The sequence below is a fragment of the Mobula birostris genome, chromosome 2 (assembly GCF_030028105.1).
Source record: "Mobula birostris isolate sMobBir1 chromosome 2, sMobBir1.hap1, whole genome shotgun sequence".
Lineage (NCBI taxonomy): Eukaryota > Metazoa > Chordata > Chondrichthyes > Myliobatiformes > Myliobatidae > Mobula > Mobula birostris.
The window spans coordinates 245,641,686-245,668,917 of NC_092371.1; the positions used below are offsets into that span (position 1 = coordinate 245,641,686).

Consider the following 27,232-nt stretch of genomic DNA (forward strand, 5'->3'; position numbering starts at 1 on the left):
ATTTCACAACATATGCCAATGATATTAAACCTGGTTCTGATTCTGAACACTACCTCACTATTTTGCGCTATTTTTGCACTCTTTATTTTATGTTATTGTAATTTATAGTAATTATTGTGTATTGCAATGTAATATTGTTGCAAAATCAATTTCATGAAGTATGTCAGTGATAATAAACCTGATTCTGAAAATGATTTGTACACAAAGAAAATGAAATGGCCTGGGGATAGTGCAGGTAAATGGCAATGATGTGGAGGTAAACAGTAACTTTCCTGTAATGCCATTGGTTCTTAACTTGGTAAGCAGCCTCATGTGTAGCACCTTGTCAAAGGCCTTCTGGAAGTCCAAATATACAACATCCAATGCATCCTCTTTATCTATCCTACTTGTAATCTCCTCAAAGAATTCCAAAGGTTCGTCAGGCAAGATTTTCCCTGAAGGAAACCATGCTGACTTTGTCCTATCTTGTCCTGTGTCACCAAGTACTCCACAACTTCGTCCTTAACAATTGACTCCAGCATCTTCCCAGCTACTGAGGTCAGGCTAACTGGTCTATAATTTGCTTTGCCGCCTTCCCTCTTTCTTGGAGAATGGAGTGGCAGTTGCAGAGTTCTAGTCCTCTGGCACCATGCCAGAGTCCAATGATTTTTGAAAGATCATTACTAATACCTCCACAATCTCTACCACTACCTCTTTCAGGACCCTAGGGTGCAGCTCATCTGGTCCGTGTGACATATGTACCCTTAGGTCTTTTGACTTTTTGAGCACCTTCTCCCTTGTAATAGTAACTGTACTCAGTTCCCTTCCCTCACACCCTTCAACTTCTGGCATACTGCTGGTGTCTTCCATAGTGAAGACTGATCCAAACTACTCATTTAATTCATCTGCCATGTCCTTGGCCCCAGTTATTTTTTTCTAGTGGTCCTATATCCACTCTCATCTCTCTTTTAGTTTTTAAATACTTGATAAAGCTTTCACTATCCACTTTGATATTGTTTTCTAGCTTGCTTTCATATTTCATCTTTTCCCTCCTAATGATTCTTTTAGGCACTCTCTGTAGGGTTTTAAAAGCTTCCCAATTCTCTGTCTTCCAACTAATTTTTGCTTTTTTGTATGCCCTCTCTTTTGCTTCTACATTAGCTGATGAAATTGTAGGGCCGACTCGTTGGGCCAAATGGCCTAATTTGGCTGCTGTAGCTTCTGGTCTTGTGGTCTTACCAAGTGTTTGCCAATAGATGATACCATAAAATCTAGAAGCAGAATTAGGCCATTCAGCCCATTGAACCTGCTCCATCATGGCTAATTTCTTATCCCTCTCAAGCCCATTCTCCTGCCTTCTCTCCATAACCTTTGACATCCTTATTAATCAAGAATCTAGAAATCTCCACTTTAAATATACCCAATGAAATTGACCTCTGCATCGGTCTGTTGCAATGAATTAAACCGATTCACCAATTCTGGCTGAACACAGGATATATGATTCACATGTCTTGTTTAGTGTGGGCACGTGGCCAAGTGGTTAAGGCATTGGACTAGCGACCTGAAGGTCGTGAGTTCGAGCCCCAGCCGAGGGAACGTGTTGTGTCCTTGCTCTGCGACGACACTGGTGCCAATGCCCTAATGCCCTTCCCTTGGACAACATCGGTGTCGTGGAGAGGGGAGACTTGCAGCATGGGCAACTGCTGGTCTCCCATACACCCTTGCCCAGGCCTGCACCCTGGAGAGTGAAGACTTTACAGGCGCAGATCCCAGGTCTCGCAAGATTATTTATTGTCTTGTTTGGATTCACATCTTATTTGTTATTTGATGTTGAGATATATATTTCTTGTGATGCACTTGGACATGATTGGATGTCTATCCAAGGCCCAAACTGCACGTCATTGTACTTCATTTAATTCATTTGGAGTTGTTCTTCGGGGTTTTCAGCAGTTAGCCAGCATCTTTTATCTTATTATCCACTGGCATGACCATAACCAGTTAGCTTTTCTTAACAACTTATCTCTCAAGATTCAAAATCGGCACTGTCTGAAGTGTATTTCCTCATCTGTTTTCCCATAGGAACACCAGACTCAAAAAGCAGTTAATTTCTTCAACCAGTACAGTTGATCAACACCTGGCCCACAAATTCACCCCACCACCAGTATGTGGCATTATTGCCAGGGCACCAGACTCAAACACAATTACTTTTTCCAAGCAGTAAAGCTGATCCACCTTTCCACAGCTCCAACTGCATTATCATTTCCTGTCAGTCACAGTATGTACAGCCTAGTGTCACTTTATGGACATACAATTAAGCTATGTATATAAGCTATCTTATGCATTTATAGTTGTATTCTTTATCACATATTTTATTTATATGCTGCATCAGATCCAGAGTAATAATTACTTAATTCTCCTTTACACTTGTCTACTGGAAATGACATTAAACAATCTTGAATCTTGAATATGTTACTCTGATAATTTGCACAGTCTTAAACTATATTAAAATTTTGTTTTTGAACATTTCCTTAGATTCTCAATGTGGATCTAACACACATTGAAAGCAAAGCAAGTGACATTGTTAAATCAAACCGAGATATTCAGCTTGTTTTAGGCCAGCTGATCGATGAGTGAGTATTGCCAATTTCTTTATCCTAATTTACCTGAAACAATGGAAAGATTTTAACATTAATTGGATTTCAAAGGCACATTAGCTTGTGTTTCATTCATCTCTGGTTAGGCACAGTGGTGCAACCAATAAAGCAATTGTCTCACATTGTTAGAGATCCAGGTACAGTCCTGACCTTGAGATGGAGTTCACCATTTGGGTTTAAAGATTAGCTTTATTTGTCATGTGCACATTGCGGCATACAGTGAATGCATCATTTCTTCCAGCTCACGTCAGTGTGGATCGTACTGGGCAGCCCATAAATATCACCATGCTCCTAGTACCAGCACAGCATGTCCATAATTCACTGACATTAACCTGTACGTCTTTGCAAGATGGGAAGAAGGTGGAGCACACGCATGAAAGCTAAGCAGTCACAGGGAGAGCATACAAACTCCTTACAGTGGCCAGTGATCGAATCCCAATTATACATCTGGTGCTGCAGTAGCTTTACTCTTTACCACTGCTCTACCATGTCACTGTGCAGAGTTTTCACAAGGTGTTACAGTTTCCTTCCGCATCCCCAGACACATGGGTTGGGAGGTAAATTGGCCACTGTAGATTGCCACTTGTACATCGGTGATTGGTGATCTGTGCACTCATTGGACAAAGGAGCTATTTCTGTGCAGTCTCTCTTGATAACTTCTCAAACCATCTCTCTGGCCATTTCCCAAGACCACACGTGAGCTTTACCCCTCATCAACCCCTTTACTCCATAATTTTAATTTGTCCCCAAGCCCATGGTGCCTGCCCCCCCAATCCCCATTATCAGTATAGACTAGCCTCCTGACTGCATTTTTCTACTCTAATCAAATGTTGTCACCAGCATTAACTTGTTCTTTACCCCCAGCATGTCTCCTGCTTTTTTAATCCTCCCTGAAGGTAACCCTTTTCCTCAATAACGGCCAAGTATCTGGCCTTTTCCTCTGATTCCTATTTGCCTTTTTTGTGATTTACACTTTGAATTCTTACTATATTAACCTACTGCAAACGTACATGTAACGTTCTGGTTCTGTGCGATTTTTTTTTCTCACTGTCACTTTTCGTGTAAGCTGTCTCCTTCCTCTTCTGCTGTCATGTACCTGACACGATTCCCTTGATTCCTTTTGTAGCTGTTGCACTGGAGCAGCCCAGGTCAAAGATTTAATTGTGTAATTTTTGTGTTAGGAATTCCCTTTCTTGCTTTACATTGGGAAAGCTTTGTCGCAGAAATGTCCAACAACAAGTGGTCAATTTCGTTCAATGCTTTAGCAGGACAGGGGCTGCCATAGTATTGTGGCAAAATATAAAAAATCTGGCACAATTAAATGGTAGCCCTGTTCTTTCGGAGCATTGAATCAAGCTAGCCACTTGTCCTTGAGCATTTCTGGGACAACAAGGTTTAACCAATGCAAAGCAAGAAGGGAATTCCTGGTCATTCAATCTCTGGATGTCCAGGTCTCCATCTTGATCCCTGGACCTTCTGAACATGAATACTCCCCAACCACTCCACTCCAGTCCTGGTCACCAACCCTGAGATCTCTCCTAACCCCTCTTCCTAAACCCATCCGAACAGACCACTAGCCAATTTCTTCTGTTTGGAGAATCAGCAGCTTCTGTTTGGTTTCATGGCAAGACCGTAGATGGATTGAAATAGAAGGGCAAAAGTTTTAAATTAGTGATTCAAGGAGTTAATGTCAATTATAGAGATGATAAAATGGTACATAATATAGAATTAGATAAGAACTTTAGAATTTTGTGTTAAGTAAAGTTAAGGGTGACTGTTCAGAATGACAAGCAGACTGTTATGATGCAGCAGGTGTCAAACGTATATTCAGTGTTTTATGTCAAATGAGTCACAATAGGATTAGAGGTAGGCCATGTTCATAATGGAAAGGATTTAAGATTAGAAGCGCACCTTGGACGTAGAGCTATTAAATAATTTAACCGTGAAGGCGTTGAGTATGAGGATTAAGCTTATGTTTTTGCCCCGCTGTTTGTGACAAGCACGAACTCACGATTCTCAATGCTTGCTTCAATGAAAGGGGAAATTAAGCAAGATGCAGAACTGGCTTTTGTTTCCATAGCAACTGGTCTCATTCAGACATTAGGTAAAATAAGATGTTATGTCAAGTTGTATAAGATGACGCCTAATTTGGAGTTTTGTGTGCAGTTTTGGTCACCTGCCTACAGGAAAGATATAAACAAAGTTGAAAGTGTGCGGAGCAGATTTACAAGGATGTTGCTGGGTCTGGAGCACCTGAGTTATAAGGAAAGATTGAATCGATTAGGATTTTATTCCTTGGAGCATAGAAGACTGAGAGCAGATTTGATAGAGGTACACAAAATTATGAGGGGTACTGATAGGGTAAATGCAAGCAGGGTTTTTCCACTGAGCTTGGGTGGGACTACAACCAGAGGTCATGGCTTAAGGGTGAAAGGTGAAAAGTTTAAGAGGAATATGAGGGGAAACTTCTTCACTCAGCGGGTTGTGAGAGTGTGGAATGAGCTGCCAGCACAAGTGGTACATGTGAGCTTGATTTCATCATTTTGGAGAAATTTGGATAAGTAAATGGATAGTAAGGGTATGGAGGGCTTTGGTCCTGGTGCAGGTCAATGGGAGTAGGCAGTTTAAGTGGTTCAGTATGGACCAGCTGGACAGAAAGGCCTGTTTCTGTGCTGTACTTCTCTATGACTAATTATGAATCTGAAAACAGGTAAATAGTGACAGTATTTGAAATACTACTTTTTAAATTACATAACATTTATTTGCTCAACAGTAGTTTGATACGCAAGTTGCCGACACTTATATTAATTTCAAATGGCTAACTTAAGTTTATAAAATCTTCAGAGATTATTTGTCACATGTATATTGAAATATACAGTGAAGTACATCGTTTGTGTCAAATCAGCTATAATTGTTCTGGGGCAACCCACAAATGCCTTTACATTTCTGGTGCCAACTTAGCATGCCCACTCCTTACTAACCTTAACCGTACGAGTGTGGGAGGAAACTGGAAAACTGGGAGAATTCCCATGCAGTCACGGGGAGAATATACAATCTCCTTGCAGATGGCTACAGGAATTGAACCCCTGTCAGTGATTACTGCTGCCGTAAAGTGATTGCACTAACCATCGCATTAATATACCACCCCAAGACTAAGTATTGTTGTTGCTTTTTAAACTAGGGCCTACCTGGATCGAATGGCAGAAGAGGTAAACGATCGCCTGCAGGAAGCTGGGCATGTGACCATAGCAGAACTCTGTAAATTGTATGATCTTCCAATTGATTTTCTCACAGAGGTGAGTGGTTAATTTTCCATGATGGGTAAAATATCATAACCACTGATATACAGCAATCAGGTTGTAAAAGGTTTACCAATAGTTCTCTGTGTAATTGGTTGAAACACTATCAGGTTTTCTAACTAATAAAACTGACTAAACCTGGAACCATCAATTACAAATGGAATAAAAATAGAATAAATGCAAAATGTAACGTAAGTATATATCGCAGAGCATTGTGATAGTGGCACTTTGAATCTGTCTGGCATGCTTTTGTGCTTTGTAGCTTGATGCCCCATAACCTGGACCATCAAAAGGTGTGGAATATTTTCAGCATTTCATGTTTTTATTTCTATTCTCCAACTGAACAATTTAAGTTATAAATTGAAAATGTTATCTGCGATAAGAAATCTGAAATTTTTTTTAACACAATTGAGTCATAGAGCACTACAGCATAGAAGCAGGTCTTGCCGAAGGATCTTAGCCTGAAATTATGACTGTTTATTCCTCTCCATAGATGTTTCCTGACCTGCTGAGTTCCTCCAGCATTTTGTCTCTGATACTCTGCAGAATCTCCTGTGTTTAAGAACAGATTGATTTTGTGTAGTATGGGAGCTTCAGTTCTAAAGTACTCACTGGTTCCCATAACTTTGAATATAGACATTCTTTTACTGCTATTGTTAAGATTATAAGATAATTTTACATCTTTCAGGTGCTACCAGTTTTGACTGTAGATGGTAATGTGTTAGGAGTTTAAGACTAGCTGGATAGTGTGGCTTTAAAAAAAAAACTACAGGTGCCAAGACAATTAGGAAAGGCACCTGATGCATACGCAGACTTGTGTAGTACATAACACGGCACATGCTATGTGGGTGAGGTAGTAATGTAAATGCGTCAGAAATATGCAGAGTAGGCAGATTAGAACCAGTTGAATTGAAACCAGCAGTGACGGTTTGAAGTTCAATATCCACTTACTGATCTTATCCATAAGCTGCCTAATATAGCAACTATATTACTATAGCAACTAATATACATATCAGATGTCATGTTGAAACATTTGAGGCACTTATAAGCCCCAAAGCCTATGAAAGAGTCACATTCATCTTTCTGTTGGATCTCAGTTTGTTTTCTGATTTTCCAGGAGTCAGGAATGACAGGTAGTCTTAATTCCAAGATTTCAGTTCATTTTGGAGTACAAACAAACATGCAGATACTAAATAAAGAGCTGAAAATGATGCTAAGTGGGGAATTAATGCAAAGACAAATTTTTAAAAAGCCAGGAAGGCCTCTGAAAAAATCTGTCCCTTTTATTGACGACATTCCTTAGATAGGAGTAAACTAGCAGATAGGCTTCATAATTAAATCAATTATATCATGTGGGTAATGTGCTAATACTTAGCCAATGAAAAACGGGAAAGGTAATAAAGTTTAGCTGCTATACCGCTTTCTGCCAGTGAGTGTGAAAAATACATGTTTGTTTGAAAAGTACAAATCTTATATAAAAAAAATTGTTAAAATAGAACAGCGGTCTTCAACATTCCCTCACCTTGCAATGAATGCCCATATGGTGATCAGTGCACTGAAGGGGAGCTCAAGCCACTTTGCTTGGTCAGGCCTTTGCTTGAACCCTAAGGCAGATTCAGTAAAATAATTAAGTCCTGAACTATGTCACTTTACAACCAATATGTTGACACATTTTAGACAAGAGCTTTTGTTGCTATGTTCCTGCACCTTTATACGTTACTCTGTTTTAAATTTTTAAAGGAATTATCACGTCGCCTCGGCAGAATTATAAATGGACAGATGGACACCTATGATCGAGGTGTCATTTTCACAGATGCGTTCATTGCCCAACACAAGGCCAGGATTCGTGGACTTTTCAGTGCGGTGACTAGGTATCGATTAAGATGTCACTCTTATCCATCAAATTAGTTTTAAAAAATTAAATTGGGGAGTCCTGATGAAGGTTCTTGACCCACGCTGTTCACTATCTCTTTGATCTGTAGATGCTGCTTGACCCGCTGACTTAGATCATAAGATGTAGGAGCAGAATTAGTCCACTCAGCCCATCGAATCTGCTCTGCCATTCCATCACGGCTGATTCCAGATCCCATTCACCTGCGTTCTCGCCATATCTTTCGATGCCCTGACTGATCTTGGTGTCGGATGTGGGAGCTCCTGGAGCCTCCTAGCCTCCCGGACGTCCACACCTGCACCAGGTGCACAGAGCTGTAGCTCCTAAAGGACCGTGTTAGGGAACTGGAGCTGCAGCTCAATGACCTTTGTCTGGTCAGGGAGAGTGAGGAGTTGATAGAGAGGAGTTACAGGCAGGTGGTCACACCAGGGCCACAGGAGGCAGACAAGTAGGTCATGGTTAGGAGGGGGAAGGGGAAGGGTCAGGCAATAGAGAGTACCCCAGTGGCTGTGCCCCTTGACAATAAGTACTCCTGTTTGGGTACTGTTGGGGGGGACAGCTTACCTGGGGGAAGTGACAGTGGCCATGCCTCTGGCCTTGTAGCTCAGAAGGGTAGGGAAAGGAAGAGGAGGGCAGTAGTAATAGGGGACTCAATAGTTATGGGGTCAGATAGGCGATTCTGTGGACGCAGTCAGGAGACCCAGATGGTAGTTTGCCTCCCTAGTGCCAGGGTCCGGGATATTTCTAATCGCGTCCAAGATATCCTGAAGTGGGAGGGTGAGGAGCCAGAGGTTGTGGTACATATAAGTACCAATGACATAGGTAAGAAAAGGGAAGAGGTCCTGAAAGGAGAATATAGGGAGTTGAGAAGAAGGACCGCAAAGGTAGTAATCTCGGGATTACTGCCTGTGCTACGCAACAGTGAGAGTAGGAATGGAATGAGGTGGAGGATAAATGCGTGGCTGAGGGATTGGAGCAGGGGGCAGGGATTCAAGTTTTTGGATCATTGGGACCTGTTTTGGCTCAGGTGTGACCTGTACAAAAAGGACGGGTTGCACTTGAATCCTAGGGGGACCAATATCCTGGCGGGGAGGTTTGCAAAGGCTACTGGGGAGATTAAACTAGAATGGTTGGGGGGTAGGAATCAAATTAAAGAGACTAGGAGAGAGGTGGTTAGTTCACAAATAGAGAAAGCTAGTAGACAGTGTATGAGGGAGGATAGGCAGGAGGCAGAGAACCAGAGCATTCAGACCGAAGATGTAGGGGAGAAGGAAGAAAAAGATAACAAAGTTGTTTGCTCCTTTAGGGATGAACAGAGAGTAAGAGGTGGAGAGTTTCTTAAATGCATTTATTTTAATGCTAGGAGCATTGTAAGAAAGGTGGATGAGCTTAGAGCATGGATTGATACCTGGAAATATGATGTTCTAGCTATTAGTGAAACATGGTTGCAGGAGGCGTGTGATTGGCAACTGAATATTCCTGGATTTCATTGCTTCAGGTGTGATAGAATCAGAGGGGCAAGAGGGGGAGGTGTTGCATTGCTTGTCAGAGAAAATATAAAGTGGTGCTTTGGTAGGATAGATAAGAGGACTCGTCTAGGGAGGCTATTTGGGTGGAATTGAGGAATGGAAAAGGTGTAGTAACACTTATGGGGCTGTATTGTAGACCACCTAATGGGGAGCAAGAATTGGAGGAGCACATTTGTAAGGAGATAGCAGATATTTGTAGTAAGCACAAAGTTGTGATTGTGGGAGGTTTTGGTTTTCCACACATTGACTGGGAAGCCCATTCTGTAAAAGGGTTGGATGGTTTGGAGTTTGTCAAATGTGTGCAAGATAGTTTTTTGCAGCAATACATAGAGGTACCAACTAGAGAAGGGGCAGTGTTGGATCTTCTGTTAGGGAATGAGATAGGTCAGATGACGGAGGTATGTATTGGGGAGCACTTCGGGTCCAGTGATCACAATACCATTAGTTTCAATATAATTATGGAGAAGGATAGGACTGGACCCAGGGTTGAGATTTTTGATTGGAGAAAGGCTAACTTTGAGGAGATGCGCAAGGATTTAGAAGGAGTAGATTGGGACAATTTGATTTATGGGAAGGATGTAATAGAGAAATGGAGGTCATTTAAAGGTGACATTTTGAGGGTACAGGATCTTTATGTTCCTGTTAGGTTGAAAGGAAAGGTTAAAAGTTTGAGAGAGCCATGGTTTTCAAGGGATATTAGAAACCTGGTTCGGAAAAAGAGAGGGATCTGCAGTAAATATAGGCAGCTTGGAGTTAATGAGGTGCTCGAGGAATACAAAGAATGTAAAAAGATCTTAAGAAAGAAATTAGAAAAGCTAAAAGAAGATATGAGGCTGCTTTGGCAAGTAAGGTGAAAATAAATTCAAAGGGTTTCTACAGTTATAATAATAGCAAAAAGATAGTGAGGGATAAAATTGGTCCCTTAGAGAATCAGAGTGGACGGCTATGTGCGGAGCCAAAAGAGATGGGGGAGATTTTGAACAATTTCTTCGGTATTCACTAAGGAGAAGGATATTACATTGTGTAAGGTAAGGGAAACAAGAAGGGTAGTTATAGAAAGTATGATGATTAAAGAAGAGGAAGTACTTGCACTTTTAAGGAATATAAAAGTGGATAAGTCTCCGAGTCCGGACAGGATATTCCCTAGGACCTTGAGGGAAGTTAGTTCAAATGTCATTAGAAACGGGGATGGTGCCGGAGGATTGGCGTATTGCTTAAGTTGTTCCATTGTTTAAAAAGGGTTCTAAGAGTAAACCTAGCAATTATCGGCCTGTGAGTTTGATGTCAGTGGTGGGTAAATTGATGGAGAGTATTCTTGGAGATGGTATATATAATTATCTGGATGGACAGGGTCTGATTAGGAAAAGTCAACATGGATTTGTGCGTGGAAGGTCATATTTGACAAATCCTATTGAATTTTTTGAAGAGGTTACTAGGAAAGTTGACGAGGGTAAAGCGGTGGATGTTGTCTATATGGACTTCAGTAAGGCCTTTGACAGGGTTCCACACGGAAGGTTAGTTAGGAAAGTTCAATCGTTAGGTATTAATATGGAAGTAGTTAAATGGATTCAGCAGTGGTTGGATGGGAGACGCCAAAGAGTAGTGGTGGATAACTGTTTGTCAGATTGGAGGATGGTGTCTCGTGGTGTGCTTCAGGGATCTGTACTGGGTCCAATGTTGTTTGTCATATATATTAATGATCTGGATGATGGGGTGGTAAATTGGATGAGTAAGTATGCAGATGATACTAAGATAGGTGGAGTTGTGGATAATGAAGTAGGTTTTCAAAGCTTGCAGAGAGATTTACATCTCTTAGAAGAGTGGACTGAAAGATGGCAGATGGCTTTTAATGCTGATAAATGTGAGGTGCTACATTTTGATAGGACTAATCAAAATAGGACATACATGGTAAATGGTAGGGCATTGAAGAATGCAGTAGAACAGAGGGATAGGAATAATGGTGCATAGCTCCCTGAAGGTGGAATTTCATGTGGATAGGGTGGTGAAGAAAGCGTTTGGTATGCTGGCCTTTATAAATCAGAGCATTGAATACAGGATATAGCATTGATAATCGAGCAAGCAAACAACAAACGTCGACTGTACCTCTTCCTAGAGATGCTGCCTGGCCTGCTGCGTTCACCAGCAACTTTGATGTGTGTTGTTTGAATTTCCAGCATCTGCAGAATTCCTCGTTTTTACATTGAGTATAGTTCGGATGTAATGTTGAAATTGTATAAGGCATTGGTAAGGCCAAATTTGGAGTACTGTGTACAGTTCTGGTCACTGAATTATAGGAAAGATGTCAATAAAATTGAGAGAGTACAGAGGAGATTTACTCGAATGTTACCTGGGTTTCATCTCCTAAGTTACAGAGAAAGGTTGAACATGTCGGGTCTTTATTCTTTCGAGCGTAGAAGGTTGAGGGGGGACGTGATAGAGGTATTTAAAATTATGAGGGGGATAGATAGAGTTGACGTGGATAGGCTTTTTCCATTGAGAGTGGGGGAGATTCAAACAAGAGGACATGAGTTAAGAGTTAAAGGGCAAAAGTTTAGGGGTAACATGAGGGGGAACTTCTTTACTCAGAGAGTGGTAGCTGTGTGGAACGAGCTTCCAGCAGAAGTGGTTGAGGCAGGTTTGATGTTGTCGTTTAAAGTTAAATTGGGTAGATATATGGACAGGAAAGGAATGGAGGGTTATGGGCTGAGTGCAGGTCGGTGGGACTAGGTGAGAGTAAGAGTTCAGCAAGGACTAGAAGGGCCGAGATGGCCTGTTTCCGTGCTGGAATTGTTATGTGGTTATATGTTCAAGAAACGATCAACTTCTGCCTTAAATATACCCATGGACTTGGCCTATACTTTGGAGCATTCCACAGATTCACTCTTCTCTGGCTAACAAAATTCCTCCTTGCCTCTGTTCAAAAGGGTCACCTCTCAATTTTGATGCTGTGCCTTCTAGTTCTGGATACTCCCACCGTAGGAAACATCTTCTCCACATAGAAACATAGAAAATAGGTGCAGGAGTAGGCCATTCGGCCCTTCGAGCCTGCACCGCCATTCAGTATGATCATGGCTGATCATCCAACTCAGAACCCTGTACCAGCCTTCCCTCCATACCCCCGATCCCTTTGGCCACAAGGGCCATATCTAACTCCCTCTTAAATATAGCCAATGAACTGGCCTCAACTGTTTCCTGTGGCAGAGAATTCCATAGATTCACCACTCTCTGTGTGAAGAAGTTTTTCTAATCTCGGTCCTAAAAGGCTTCCCCTTTATCCTCAAACTGTGGCCCCTTGTTCTGGACTTGCCCAACATCGGGAACAATCTTCCTGCATCTAGCCTGTCCAGTCCCTTTAGGATTTTATACGTTTCAATCAGATCCCCCCTCAATCTTCTAAGTTCCAACGAGTATAAGCCTAGTTCATCCAGTCTTTCATCATATGAAAGCCCTGCCATCCCAGGAATCAATATGGCGAACCTTCTTTGTACTCCCTCTATGGCAAAGATGTCTTTCCTCAGATTAGGGGACCAAAACTGCACACAATACTCCAGGTGTGGTCTCACCAAGGCCTTGTACAACTGCAGTAGTACCTCTCTGCTCCTGTACTCGAATCCTCTCGCTATAAATGCCAGCATACCATTCGCCTTTTTCACCGCCTGCTGTACCTGCATGCCCACTTTCAATGACTGGTGTATAATGACACTCAGGTCTCGTTGTACCTCCCCTTTTCCTAATCGGCCACCATTCAGATAATAATCTGTTTTCCTGTTTTTGCCACCAAAGTGGATAACTTCACATTTATCCACATTAAATTGCATCTGCCATGAATTTGCCCACTCACTTAACCTATCCAAGTCACCCTGCATCCTCTTAGCATCCTCCTCACAGCTAACACTGCCGCCCAGCTTCGTGTCATCCGCTAACTTGGAGATGCTGCATTTAATTCCCTCATCCAAGTCATTAATATATATTGTAAACTACTGGGGTCCCAGCACTGAGCCTTGCGGTACCCCACTAGTCACTGCCTGCCATTCTGAAAAGGTCCCGTTTATTCCCACTCTTTGTTTCCTGTCTGCCAACCAATTCTCTATCCACATCAATACCCCCAATACCGTGTGCTTTAAGTTTGCACACTAATCTCCTGTGTGGGAACTTGTCAAAAGCCTTTTGAAAATCCAAATATACCACATCCACTGGTTCTCCCCCATCCACTCTACCAGTTACATCCTCAAAAAATTCCATGAGATTCGTCAGACATGATTTTCCTTTCACAAATCCATGCTGACTTTGTCCGATGATTTCACCGCTTTCCAAATGTGCTGTTATCACATCTTTGGTAACTGACTCTAGCAGTTTCCCCACCACAGATGTTAGGCTAACGGGTCTATAATTCCCTGGTTTCTCTCTCCCTCCTTTTTTAAAAAGTGGGGTTACATTAGCCACCCTCCAATCCTCAGGAACTAGTCCAGAATCTAAAGAGTTTTGAAAAATTATCACTAATGCATCCACTATTTCTTGGGCTACTTCCTTAAGCACTCTGGGATGCAGACCATCTGGCCCTGGCGATTTATCTGCCTTTAATCCCTTCAATTTACCTAACACCACTTCCCCACTAACATGTATTTCCCTCAGTTCTTCCATCTCACTGGACCCTCTGTCCCCTACTATTTCCGGAAGATTATTTATGTCTTCCTTAGTGAAGACAGAACCAAAGTAATTATTCAATTGGTCTGCCATGTCCTTGCTCTCCATAATCAATTCACCTGTTTCTGTCTGTAGGGGACCTACATTTGTCTTAACCAATCTTTTTCTTTTCATATATCTATAAAAGCTTTTACAGTCAGTTTTTATGTTCCCTGCCAGTTTTCTCTCATAATCTTTTTTCCCCTTCCTAATTAAGCCCTTTGTCCTCCCCTGCTGAACTCTGAATTTCTCCCAGTCCTCAGGTGAGCCACTTTTTCTGGCTAATTTGTATGTTTCTTCTTTGGAATTGATACTATCCCTAATTTCCCTTGTCAGCCACGGGTGCACTACCTTCCTTGATTTATTCTTTTGCCAAACTGGAATGAACAATTGTTGTAGTTCATCCATGCGATCTTTAAATGCTTGTCATTGCATATCCACCGTCAACCCTTTAAGTGTCATTTGCCAGTCTATCTTAGCTAATTCATGTCTCATACCTTCAAAGTTACCCTTCTTTAAGTTCAGAACCTTTGTTTCTGAATTAACTATGTCACTCTCCATCTTAATGAAGAATTCCACCATATTATGGTCACTCTTACCCAAGGGGCCTCTCACGACAAGATTGCTAATTAACCCTTCCTCATTGCTCAATACCCAGTCTAGAATAGCCTGCTCTCTAGTTGGTTCCTTGACATGTTGGTTCAAAAAACCATCCCACATACATTCCAAGAAATCCTCTTCTTCAGCACCCTCACCAATTTGGTTCACCCAATCTACATGTAGATTGAAGTCATCCATTATAACTGCTGTTCCTTCATTGCACACATTTCTAATTTCCTGTTTAATACTATCCCCAACCTCACTACTACTGTTAAGTGGCCTGTACACAACTCCCACCAGCGTTTTCTGCCGCTTAGTGCTATGCAGCTCTACCCATATCGATTCCACATCTTCCCGGCTTATGTCCTTCCTTTCTATTGCATTAATCTCCTCTCTAACCAGCAATGCTACCCCACCTCCTTTTCTTTCATGTCTATCCCTCCTGAATATTGAATATCCCTGAATGTTGATCTCCCATCCTTGGTCACCCTGGAGCCATGTCTCTGTGATCCCAACTATATCATATTCATTAATAACAATCTGCACTTTTAATTCCTCCACCTTGTTACGAATGCTCCTTGCATTGACACACAAAGCCTTCAGGCTTATCCACCCTATCTAGTCCTTTCAACATTCGTTTCAGTGAGATCCCCACACATTCTTCTAAATTCCAGAGAGTTCCGGCCCAAAGTTGCCAAATGCTCCTCATTTGTTAATCCCTTCCTTCCTGGAATCATCCTCGTGAACCTCCTCTGGACTCTCTCCTATGACAACACATCCTTTCTGAGATATGGGGCCCAAAACTGTTGACAGTTCTCCAAGTACAGCCTGCCTAGTGTCTTATAATGGCTCAGCATATCTCCTTGTTTTTATTTCTATTTCCCTTGAAATAAATCCCAACATATCATTTGCCTTCTTAACCACAGACTCAACCTGTAAATTAACCTTCTGGGAAGTTTGCATGAGGACTCCTAAGTTCCTCTGCACATCTGATGTTTGAGCCTTCACCCAATTTAGAAATTAATCCGCACTATTGTTTCTTTTACCAAAATGCATTATCATACATTTCCCAACACTGTATTCCATCTGCCAATTTTTTGCCCGTTCTTCCAATTTGTCAAAATCCTGCAGCAATCGCATTGTTTCATCAACAATACCTACCTCTCCACCTATCTTTGTATTCCCCACAAATTTTGCCACAAAGCCATCAATTCCATTATCTGAATCATTGACAAACAATGTGAAAAGCAGCAGTCCCAATACTGGCCCCTGAGGAACACCACTAGTCACTGGCAGCCAACCAGAAAAGGCAGCCTTTATTTCCACTCACTGCCTCCTGCATGTCAGCCATTCTGCTATTCATGCCAGTGTCTTTCCTGTAACACCATAGGGTTTTATTTTGTTACGCAGTCTCATGTGTGGCACCTTTTCAAATGCCTTCTGAAAATCCAGGTAAATGACATCCACTGCATCTCCGTTGTCCACCTGCTTGTTACTTCTTCGAAGAACTCTTAACAGATTTGTTAGGCAGGACTTCCCTTTGCAGAAACTATGCTGACTTTCACTTATCATTCGTCTCCAAGAACCCCAAAACTTCATCCTTAATAATAGACTCCAATACTTCCCCAACCACTGAGGTTTGGCTAACTGGCCTATAATTTCCTTTCTTTTGCCTTCTTCCTCCCCTCTTAAAGCATGGATTCTTCTAATCGATTTTTTTAATACAAAGTAATGAATTAGTCCTGTTAACACCTTGAATAAGATGCTACGTATACTGTAATTAACTGACATAACTAAGCTACGTGTATTTAATTTGCAGAAGTTATAGATTAGTTTACCCAGGTAATTTTTTTACGGTTGTGATCTGCCCATAACCTAAATACCAGGAAGTTAAGCTCTATCATTGTAGCTAAAGTCCCATACTTTCCAGTTGATAGCTATTCATTTTCAATCTGACTGTCCAATAATATGAACATAGATTGCATTAAGTGTACCTCTCCCACCCTGTCCCTTTTCTTAGTTCCTCTGCCTCCGTTGCATCTGTTCTGAGGATGAGACTTTCCATTCCAAAACACCAGAGATGTTCTGCTCCTTCATAGAACGGGGCTTCCCTTCCTGTACCATTGACGCTGTCCTCGCCTGCATCTCCCCCATCTCCCAGACATCCGCCCTCACCCCATCTTCCTGCTGCCTCAACGGGGATAGAGTTCCTCTTGTCCTTACCTACCACCACCGCGAGCCTCAGCATCCAGCATGTCATACTTTGTAACTTCCATTGTCTTCAATGGGAACCCACCACTAAACTCATCGTGTCCTCCCACACTCCCCACTTTCCTCAGCTCTCCAACTTACCCCTCCCCAACTTCTTACTTCATCTTCCTTCCCCATCTACCTCCCAGCTCATACTCCATCCTTTCTTTCTACGGCTCCTGCCCCTTTCATTTCCAGTCCTGATGAAGGGTCTTGACTTGAAATAGTAAATGTTTATTCATGTATGTGTTGCTCTGAAATTCCAGCATCTGCAGCTTCTCTTGTGTGTGTATAGATTACGTTGTGCTGATTTTCTTCGTGCACTATCCAATAAGCTGCAAATACATCCAAATGCTACATTTGGATCTACAACAGGTCGTCAAAACATCCCTGTCCATTACTGGCACTAGCCTGCCCGCCATCAAGGACCTACAGTGGTATGCAACAGTTTGGGCACCCCGGTCAAAATTTCTGTTACTGTGAATAGTTAAGTGGGTAGAAGATGAACTGATCTCCAAAAGTCATAAAGTTAAAGATGAGACATTCTTTTCAACATTTTAAGCAAGATTAGTGTATTATTTTTGTTTTGTACAATTTTAGAGTGGGGGAAAAAAGGAAAGGAGCACCATGCAAAAGTTTGGGCACCCCAAGAGATTTGAGCTCTCAGATAACTTTTACCAAGGTCTCAGACCTTAATTAGCTTGTTAGGGCTATGGCTTATTCACAATCATTGTTAGGAAAGGCCAGGTTATGCAAATTTCAAAGCTTTATAAATACCCTGACTCCTCAAACCTTATCCCAACAATCAGCAGCCATGGGCTCCTCTAAGCAGCTACCTAACACTCTGAAAATTAAAATAATTGATGCCCACAAAGCAGGAGAAGGCTATGAGAAGATAGCAAAGCGTTTTCAGGTAGCCGTTTTCTCTGTTCGTAATGTAATTAAGAAATGGCAGTTAACAGGAATGGTGGAGGTCAAGTTGAGGTCTGGAAGACCAGAAAACGTTCCGAGAGAATTGCTCGTAGGATCGCTAGAAAGGCAAATAAAAACCCCCGTTTGACTGCAAAAGACCTTCAGGAAAATTTAGCAGACTCTGGAGTGATGGTGCACTGTTCTACTGTGCAGCGACACCTGCACAAATATGATCTTCATGGAAGAGTCATCAGAAGAAAACCTTTTCTGTGTCCTCACCACAAAATTCAGCATCAGAAGTTTGCGAAGGAACATCTAAACAAGCCTGATGCATTTTGGAAACAAGTCCTGTGTACTGATGAAGTTAAAATAGAACTTTTTGGCTGCAATGAGCAAAGGTATGTTTGGAGAAAAAAGGGTGCAGAATTTCAGGAAAAGAATACCTCTGCAACTGTTAAGCATGGGGGTGGATCGTTCATGCTTTGGGCTTGTGTTGCAGCTAGTGGCACAGGGAACATTTCACTGATAGAGGGAAGAATGAATTCAATTAAATACCAGCAATTTCTGGAAGCAAACATCACACCATCTGTCAAAAAAAAGCTGAAGATGAAAAGAGGATGGCTTCTACAACAGGATAATGATCGTAAACACACCTCAAAATCCACAATGGGCTACCTCAAGAGGCGCAAACTGAAGGTTTTGTCATGGCCCTCACAGTTCCCTGACCTAAACATCAGCGAAAATCTGTGGATAAACCTCAAAAGGGCAGCGCATGCAAGACGGCCCAAGAATCTCACAGAACTAGAACTAGAAGCCTTTTGCAAGGAAGAATGGACAAAAATCCCCCAAACAAGAATTGAAAGACTCTTATCTGGCTACAGAAAGCGTTTACAAGCTGTGATACTTGCCAAAGTGGGTGTTGCTAAGTACTGACCATGCAGGGTGCCCAAACTTTTGCTTCAGGCCCTTTTCCTTTTTTGTTATTTTGAAACTGTAAAAGATGGAAATAAAAAAAGTAATCTTGCTTAAAATATTAAAGAAATGTGTCATCTTTAACTTTTTGCCTTTTGGAAATCAGGTCATCTTTTACTTGCTTAGCTATTAACAGAAATTTTGACCAGGGATGCCCAAACTTTTGCATGCCACTGTAAATACAGAAAGCTGTTGAAAAAGGGCCAGTAACATCATGAAGAATCCCACACAACCTGATCATGTTTGTCCTACTCCCATCTTGGAGGAGGCTACGTAGCATCTACGCCAGGGCCACCAGACTGAAAAACTGTTGCAGTTGCAAGACACAAACGAGAAAATCTGCAAATGCTGGAAGTCCGAGCGATATACACAAAATGTTGGAGGAGACTTTGAAAGGTGGGGACCTTTCATATCTACTCCTGAGCTGTTTTTCTCCAGTCTTGCTGAAGGGTTTCAGCCTGAAATGTCGACTGTGCTTTTTTCCATAGATGCTGCCTGGCCTGCTGAGTTCCTCCAGCATTTTGTGTGTGTTACAATTGCAAGAAATAGTTTGTGAACCCTTTGCAGTTACCTGGTTTTCTGCGTTAATTGCTCATGAAATGTGGTGGTGTCTTCATCTAAGTCACAATAACAGACAAACACAAACTGTCTAAACTACTAACACAATTGTACTTATTAATACTGAGTACACCATTTAAACATCACAGTCTATGTTCAAAAATGTATGTGAGCCTCTGGGGTAATGCCTTCTACAAAAGCTCTATGGAGTTGGGCGTTGCAGTCAATGAGCTGAGATTGGAGGTGTGGGTTGTGGAGGGGTCCTGCCCTATAAAAAAGACACAGTCAGATTACTGACAGAGCCTGCTCTTCTCAAGAATAATCTGTTTATGCACAGCAAGCCTCAATCAAAACAACTTTCAGAGAAACTTAGAAGAAGAATTGTAGAGACTCAGGAAGGGGTAAAAGGATATAAAAGCATTTCTAAAGACCAGAGCGTTCATCAGTCCACAGTAAGAGAAATTGTCTACTAATGGAGGAAACTCTGTACTGTTACTACTCTCCCTAGGAGTGGGCGTTCTGCAAAGATCACACCAAGAGCACAACATACAGTGCTGAAGGAGGTGAAAAAGAATCCAAGGGCAACAGCAAAATATCTGCAGAATTCTCCAGAACTTGCTAAAATCTATGTTCATGTGTCCACTATTAGAAAAACATTGATCAAGAATGGTGTTTATGGAAGGGTACCACAGAGGAAACCACTACTCTTAAGAAACATTGCTGCGTGTCTCAAGTGTGCAAAAAAACACCTGGATGTTCTGTAGTGCTTCTGGGACAATGTGCTGTGGACAGATGAGACAAAAGTTGAACCTTCTGGCAGAAATGTACACCGTTATGTTTGGAGGAAAAAGTGTACTGCACACCAACACCAAAATCTCATTCCAACTGTGAAACATGGTGGAAGGAGCATCGTGGTGTGGGGCTGCTTTTCTGCCTCAGGGCTAGGACAGCTTGCAATCGTTGAGGGGACAATGAAATCAAAATTGTATCAAGACATTTTACAGGAGAATGTCAGCGTAGCTGTCTGTCACCTGAAGGTTAATAGAAGTTGGATGATCTAATAATACAATGATCACAAACATGAGAGTAAATCAGCAACAGAATGGTTTAAAATAATTCACGTTTTGGAATGACCAAGTCACAGTCCAGACCTTAACCTAATTTGAGATGCAGTGGCATGACCTGAAGAGGGCTGTTCATGCAAGGTATCCCAGAAATATTGATAAACTGAAACAGTTTTGTATGGAGGAATGGCCTAAAATTCCTCCTCACTATTGTGCAAGTCTGATCAGCAACCACAGGAAACGTTTGGTGGAGGTTATTCCTGCTAAAGGAGATTCTACCGGTTATTAAATACAAGGGTTCACATACTTTTTCCAGCCTGGACTGTGAATGATTAAATGATGTGTTCAATAAAGACATGAAAAGTAACTGTCTGTGTGTTAATAGTTTAGGCAGATTGTATTTGTCTATTATTGTGACAGATGAGGATCAGACCACATTTTATGAGTAGTTAATGCATAGAAACCTAGAAAGCCTACAGCACAATACAGGCCCTTCGGCCCACAGAATTGTGCCGAACATGTCCCTAACTTAGAAAATACTGAGGGTGACCCATAGCCCCCTATTTTTCTAAGCTCGATGTACCTATCCAGGAGTCCCTTAAAAGACCGTATCGTATCCGCCTCCACCACCATTGCCGGCAGCCCATTCCATGCACTCACCACTCTCTGTATATATAAAAAAAATATTTAAAAATAAGTAAATAAATAAATAAATACCCCCTGACACCTCCTCTGTACCTACTTCCAAGCACCTTAAAACTGTGACCTCTCGTGCTAGCCTTTTCAGCCCTGGAAAAAAGCCTCTGACTATCCACACGATCAATGCCTCTCATCATCTTATATACCTCTATCAGGTCACCTCTCATCCTCTATCGCTCCAAGGAGAAAAGGCTGAGTTCACTCAACCTGTACTCATAAGGCATGCTCCCCAATCCAGGCAACATCCTGGTACATCTCCTCTGCACCCTTTCTATGGTTTCCACATTCTTCCTGTAGTGAGGCGACCAGAATTGAGCACAGTACTCCAAGTGGGGTCTGACCAGGGTCCTATATAGCTGCAACATTACCTCTCAGCTCCTAAACTCAATTCCACGATTGATGAAAGCCAATGCACCGTATGCTTTCTTAACCACAGAGTCAACCTGCGCAGTAGCTTTGAGTGTCCTATGGACTTGGACCCCAAGATCCCTCTGATCCTCCACATTGCCAAGAGTCTTACCATTAATACTACATTCTGCCATCATAATTGACCTACCAAAGTGAACCACCTCATACTTATCTGGGTTGAACTCCATCTGCCACTTCTCAGCCCAGTTTTGCATCCTCTCAATGTCCCGCTGTAACCTCTGAGAGCCCTCCACACTATCCACAACACCCCCAATCTTTGTGTCATCAGCAGATTTACTAACCCATCCCTCTGCTTCCTCATCCAGGTCATTTATAAAATCATGAAGAGTAGGGGCCCCAGAATAGATCCCTGAGGCACACCACTGGTCGCCGACCTCCATGCAGAATATGACCCGTCTACAGCCGCTCTTTGCCTTCTGTTGGCAAGCCAGTTCTGGATGCACAAAGTAATGTCCCCATGGATCCCATGCCTCCTTACTTTCTCAATAAGCCTTGCGTGGCGTAACTTATCAAATGCCTTGCTGAAATCCATCTACTATTAACCTCATGGCATGAACATCGACTTCTCTAACTTCCGCTAATGCCCCACCTCCCCCCTCGTACCCCATCTGTTATTTATTTTTATACACACATTCTTTCTCTCACTCTCCTTTTTCTCCCTCCGTCCCTCTGACTATACCCCTTGCCCATCCTCTGGGTTCCCCCCACCCCTTGTCTTTCTCCCCGGACTTCCTGTCCCATGATCCTCTCATATCCCCTTTGCCAATCACCTGTCCAGCTCTTGGCTCCATCCCTCCTCCTCCTATCTTCTCCTATCATTTTCGATCTCCCCCTCCCACTTTCAAATCTCTTACTCACTCTTCCTTCAGTTAGTCCTGACGAGGGGTCTCGGCCTGAAACGTCGACTGTACCTCTTCCTAGAGATGCTGCCTGGCCTGCTGCGTTCACCAGCAACTTTGATGTGTGTTACTGTTCTACCTTCATCGATGTGTTTAGTCACATCCCCAAAAAATTCGATCAGGCTCGTAACGCATGACCTGCCTTTGACAAAGCCATGCTGACTATTCCTAATCATATTATACCTCTCCAAATGTTCATAAATCCTGCCTCTCAGGATCTTCTCTGTCAACTTACCAACCACTGAAGTAAGACTCACTGGTCTAATGCAGAAAGCCAAGGAATTGCAAAGGTACCACGCGTGCACTGTACTTTCCTTGAACAGTAGGGCTGTAATCCACACCTCCCCCCCCCCCCCCGCCAAAACCCTTATCCACCACTACTTTATCATTTCCTGTCGGGGTCCCTTGTGTACAGGCACTCTGGAGCCTAAGGTCACTCATTAAATACTTCTTTTCAATTCTTGGGATAATAATTGTTTTGGATTAGAAAGCAAACTGGACAGTGATTTTGAATTAGCTTTGGGGAGCTCAAGTTTAGAGCAATGTGTGTTTTAATGTTTAGTAATTTTTTTCAAATGGGATTATTACACTGTTCTTTTTTTCAACAGGCCAACACCAATAAGCTCTTTGATATCTCAATACAAATTTCAAGAACATCTTCTTTATTGTAAGTCTTGTATGGAACTATATTTTTAATGCAGAAAAGATTGTTTATTGTCATTTAAATATATACATTTATGTAACCACATAATGCATATCGAACCAGGGTGTAAAGCACAGTAGTACAGTACACATAACACACGATAGCTTATGAAGATGATACAATCTACAGGTGAATCACACATAAATAACAAACTAAAGTGTATTAATATTAAATATAGTAAGGTACGGAACAGTTTAACCAGTGACAATTCTAATATGAGGTGGCAGGGAGTTCAGAAACCTAATGGCATGAGGGGAAAGTATTTTCTCTTTGTAACCGTGCTTGTTTTTATGCATTGTACTCTCCTGCTTGATGGTAGAAAGTCAAGGAGGATGTTGGATGGATACTCAGTGTATGCAATGCTCCTGATAAATGGCCCTGATGGATGGTAGGGAGACCCCTATGATACTCTCAGTCCTTTGTGGGGATTTCTGGTCCAATGCTCGACTTCTCCCAATCTAGAAGGACATGCAGCTTGTCAGGACACTCAGTGGTGCTCCTGTAAAATGCATTTAAGATGACGGGGAAGTGGAGGCGCTGCTATGCCGTCTTGTTCAGGGAGGTGATGTTAAGGGACTAGGTGAGGTGTGAACTCCCAGGATCTTGATGTAGTTAAATTGCTATGGAGGAACCAGGTATTTGCAGAGGGGGATGATTTGTCTGCACCTTCTGGAAGTCTACAATGATTTCCTTTGTCTTCTTCACCTTCAGGCTTAAGTTGTTGTTCTCACACTAATCCACCAATTGCTCCACTTCCTCTCTATACTCCGTCTCGTCATCATTCTTGATAAGGCCAACCATTGTTGTGTCATCTGCAAACTTGATGACACGTTTTGAGCTGGATCCTGCGGCACTGTCAGGCATCAGCCGTGGGTTGAGAGCACAGCCTTGGAGAGTGCTAGTGCTCGGCATAATGGGACAAGAGGTGTTAGAAACATAGAAAACCTACAGCACAATACAGGTCCTTTGGCCCACAAAGTTGTGCTGAATATGTCCCTACCTTAGAAATTACTAGGTTTACTCATAGCCCTCTATTTTTCTAAGCTCCATGTACCTATCCAAAAGTTTCTCAAAAGACCCTACCGTATCCGCTTCCACCACCGTTGCCGGCAGCCCATTCTACACACTCACCACTCTCTGTGTAAAAAAACTTACCCCTGACATCTCCTCTGTACCTACTTCCCAGCACCTTAAACCTATGTCCTCTTGTGGCAACCACCTCAGCCCTGGGAAAAAGCCTCTGGCTATCCACACGATCAATGCCTCTCATCATCTTATGCACCTCTATCAGCTCACCTCTCATCCTCCGTCGCTCCAAGGAGAAAAGGCCGAGTTCACTCAACCTGTTTTCATAAGGCATGCTCCCCAGTCTAGGGAACGTCCTTGTAAGTCTCCTCTGCATCCTTTCTATGGTTTCCACATCCTTCCTGTAGTGAGGCGACCAGAATTGAGCACAGTACTCCAAGTGGGGTCTGACCAGGGTCCTATATAGCTGTAACATTACCTCTCGGCTCTTAAACTCAATCCCATTGATGTTGCTACCCACACGGACTGGCTGTGGGCTTACTGTTAAGGCCAGTATTCATTTGCAGAGGGAGGTGTTGAGACCCAGTGAAGACAGTTTCCCCACCAGTTTCTGGGGTATGATGGTGTTGGTCGCCGAAGTGAAGTCTATAAACAGTCTGGCATATGAGACCCCGTTTCCCAGGTGTTTCAGGGACGAAACAGACAAATAATGACAGAACATGAACTGCAGTGTCCCTAAAAGTAAGTCCACAGCTATGTAGCCATTTCAGCACCGCAACCAGTCCAGGAGCCAGGTTCAGCACTGAGTCGAGTGCTGACTCGGTATTTGAAATCCTGAGGCTTCTCTCTCCCACTAAGCATGCAACGGATTTGTTCTGCTCTATGATGGCAGAATAAGAACCTTGGAGCATGTTAACCAGTCAAGGCCTCTTCAATTCCACATGACTTCTTTTGACCTCACACCCTATAAAATTCATATTTGCAGAAAACAGATGTGGCCTCTCAGAGCAGAGTCACATTTTATATCATTAACCATAAGCCGATGCAGACAATGGTAAAAATGTCTGCATGTTCAGAGTTAATTGAAGTTTCAGGGCTGAAACTTTGGATTTCCATAAGCTTTCTGCAGGATTCTCCATGTTTAGTTCAAAGTTCAAAGTAAATTTATTTTCAATGTACATGTATGTCACCATATACTACTCTGAGATTTATTTTCTTGTGGGCATTCATAGTAAATACAAGAAACACAATAGAATCACTGAAAAACCACACACAACAAAGACAACTTCCTGTGCAAAAGACGAAGTGTGCAAATAAAGCATATATTTAAATAACTAAATAAGCAGTAAATATCAGCAAAGTGAGCTAGATAGTCCTTGAAAGCAAGTCCATAGGTTGTGGGATCAGTGTTGATGTGAGTGAAGTTATCCCCTCTGGTTCAAGAGCCTGCTGGCTGAGGGGTAATGACTGGTTTTGAAGCTGGTGACATGAGTCCTGAGGGTCCTGTACCACCTTCCTGATGGCAGTAGTCAGAAGAATGCATGGCCTGGGCAGTGGGCTCCTTTATCCTTGTAGATGCACATTGAGATAATCATCGGTGCATTAATTTTATTTCTTTAAATTTTAAAATTCTTTAAATTTCAGTTTAAAGTTTCATTACGTGTTTGTTTTGATGACCGAATTGATTTGCCACTGATAAGATCATGTAAAACAAAAACACCAACCAAAACCATGGAGCTGATTATTGAGATCAGGAGCAGAAAACCAGTGGTCCATGAGCCAGTCTTCATCAGAGGTGAAGAGGCTCAGCAGCTCGGTGTCATTGTTTCGGACAGCCTGTCCTGAGCCTGGCATGCAAGTGCAATTATGAAGAAAACACAGCAGAGCTTCTGTTTCCTTAGAGACTCGATGTGACACTTAAAACTTGGACAAACTTCTATAGATATGTAGTGGAGAATATTTTGACTAGCTGCATTATGGCCTGGTATGGAAACCCTAATGCCCTTAAACGGCAAATCCTACAAAAAGTAATGGATACAGCCTAGTCCATTACAGGTACAGCCCTCCCCTCCATTGAGCATGAAACACTGTCACAGGAAAGCAGCCTCCATCATTAGGGACGTCCCCCGCCACCACCACCACCACTCAGGACATACCCTCTTCTCACTGATGCCATCCGGAGCCTCAGGACTCTCACCACCAGGTTCAGGAAGTTACTACCTCTCAACTGTCAAGCACTTGAACCAAAGGGAATAACTTAACTCCACGTGCCCCATCACTGAACTGTTCCCACAACCTAGGGACTTATTTTTAAGGACTCTTTATCTCATGTTGTTGATATTTATTGCTTATTATTATTATTTCTTTATTTTTGTATTTGCACAGTTTGTTGTCTTGCACACTGGTTGAATGCCCAAGTATAGATTTATTGAATATGAATCTCATTTGTATGTGGTGACATGTATGTACTTTGATAATAAATTTACTTTGAACTTTAAGATTGCAGAAGATAGCTATTTTGTTCATCTGTATATAGTTTTGCTGGTTTTTTTTGTCTTACAGCTGAATTTATGAAATACTACTAATTTTTCTCCATGTCATTTCTGGTGTGGATTACTATTTTTACAGCTTTTCTTGAAGAGTTCATTAGTATCGGTCGTTTGAATGGAGCAGTGATTGGTGGCAGACAGGACAAGGCCGTCTACGTCCCTGATATATATTCCAGAACTCAAAATAACTGGGTCGATTCATTTTACAAGCAAAACGGCTATTTGGGTAACTGTTGTAACATTTCATTATTAATTAACTTTACCTTACATATAGAAGTTATTTGTAATTGCATATTTTAAATCATTTTTGCATTTGATTCACAGTGGTGCAAACTTGAAGTGATCAATTGGGTGCCATAGTAGTGTAGCGGTCGGCGCGATGCTATTACATCTTGGGGCATCGGAGTTTGGAGTTCAGTTCTGGTGTTCTCTGTACATCTTCCCCCTGGAATGTGTGGGTTTCCTCTGGGTGTTCCAGTTTCCTGCCACAGTCCGGTAATGTACTGGGTAGGTTAATTGGTCATTGTAAATTACCC

General features: G+C 42.2%; 1 protein-coding gene across 1 annotated transcript in view; it reads left to right on the forward strand.

Moving 5' to 3' along the window:
• Nucleotides 1–27,232, forward strand: part of ufl1 (UFM1-specific ligase 1) — a 111,069-nt gene that overhangs the window by 18,943 nt on the left and 64,894 nt on the right. Inside the window, exons 4-8 of the mRNA XM_072251669.1 lie at nucleotides 2,512–2,609; nucleotides 5,815–5,929; nucleotides 7,673–7,803; nucleotides 23,027–23,085; nucleotides 26,776–26,922. Of these exons, the coding sequence (XP_072107770.1) occupies nucleotides 2,512–2,609; nucleotides 5,815–5,929; nucleotides 7,673–7,803; nucleotides 23,027–23,085; nucleotides 26,776–26,922 (550 nt within the window). The remainder of the gene's footprint in view (nucleotides 1–2,511; nucleotides 2,610–5,814; nucleotides 5,930–7,672; nucleotides 7,804–23,026; nucleotides 23,086–26,775; nucleotides 26,923–27,232) is intronic.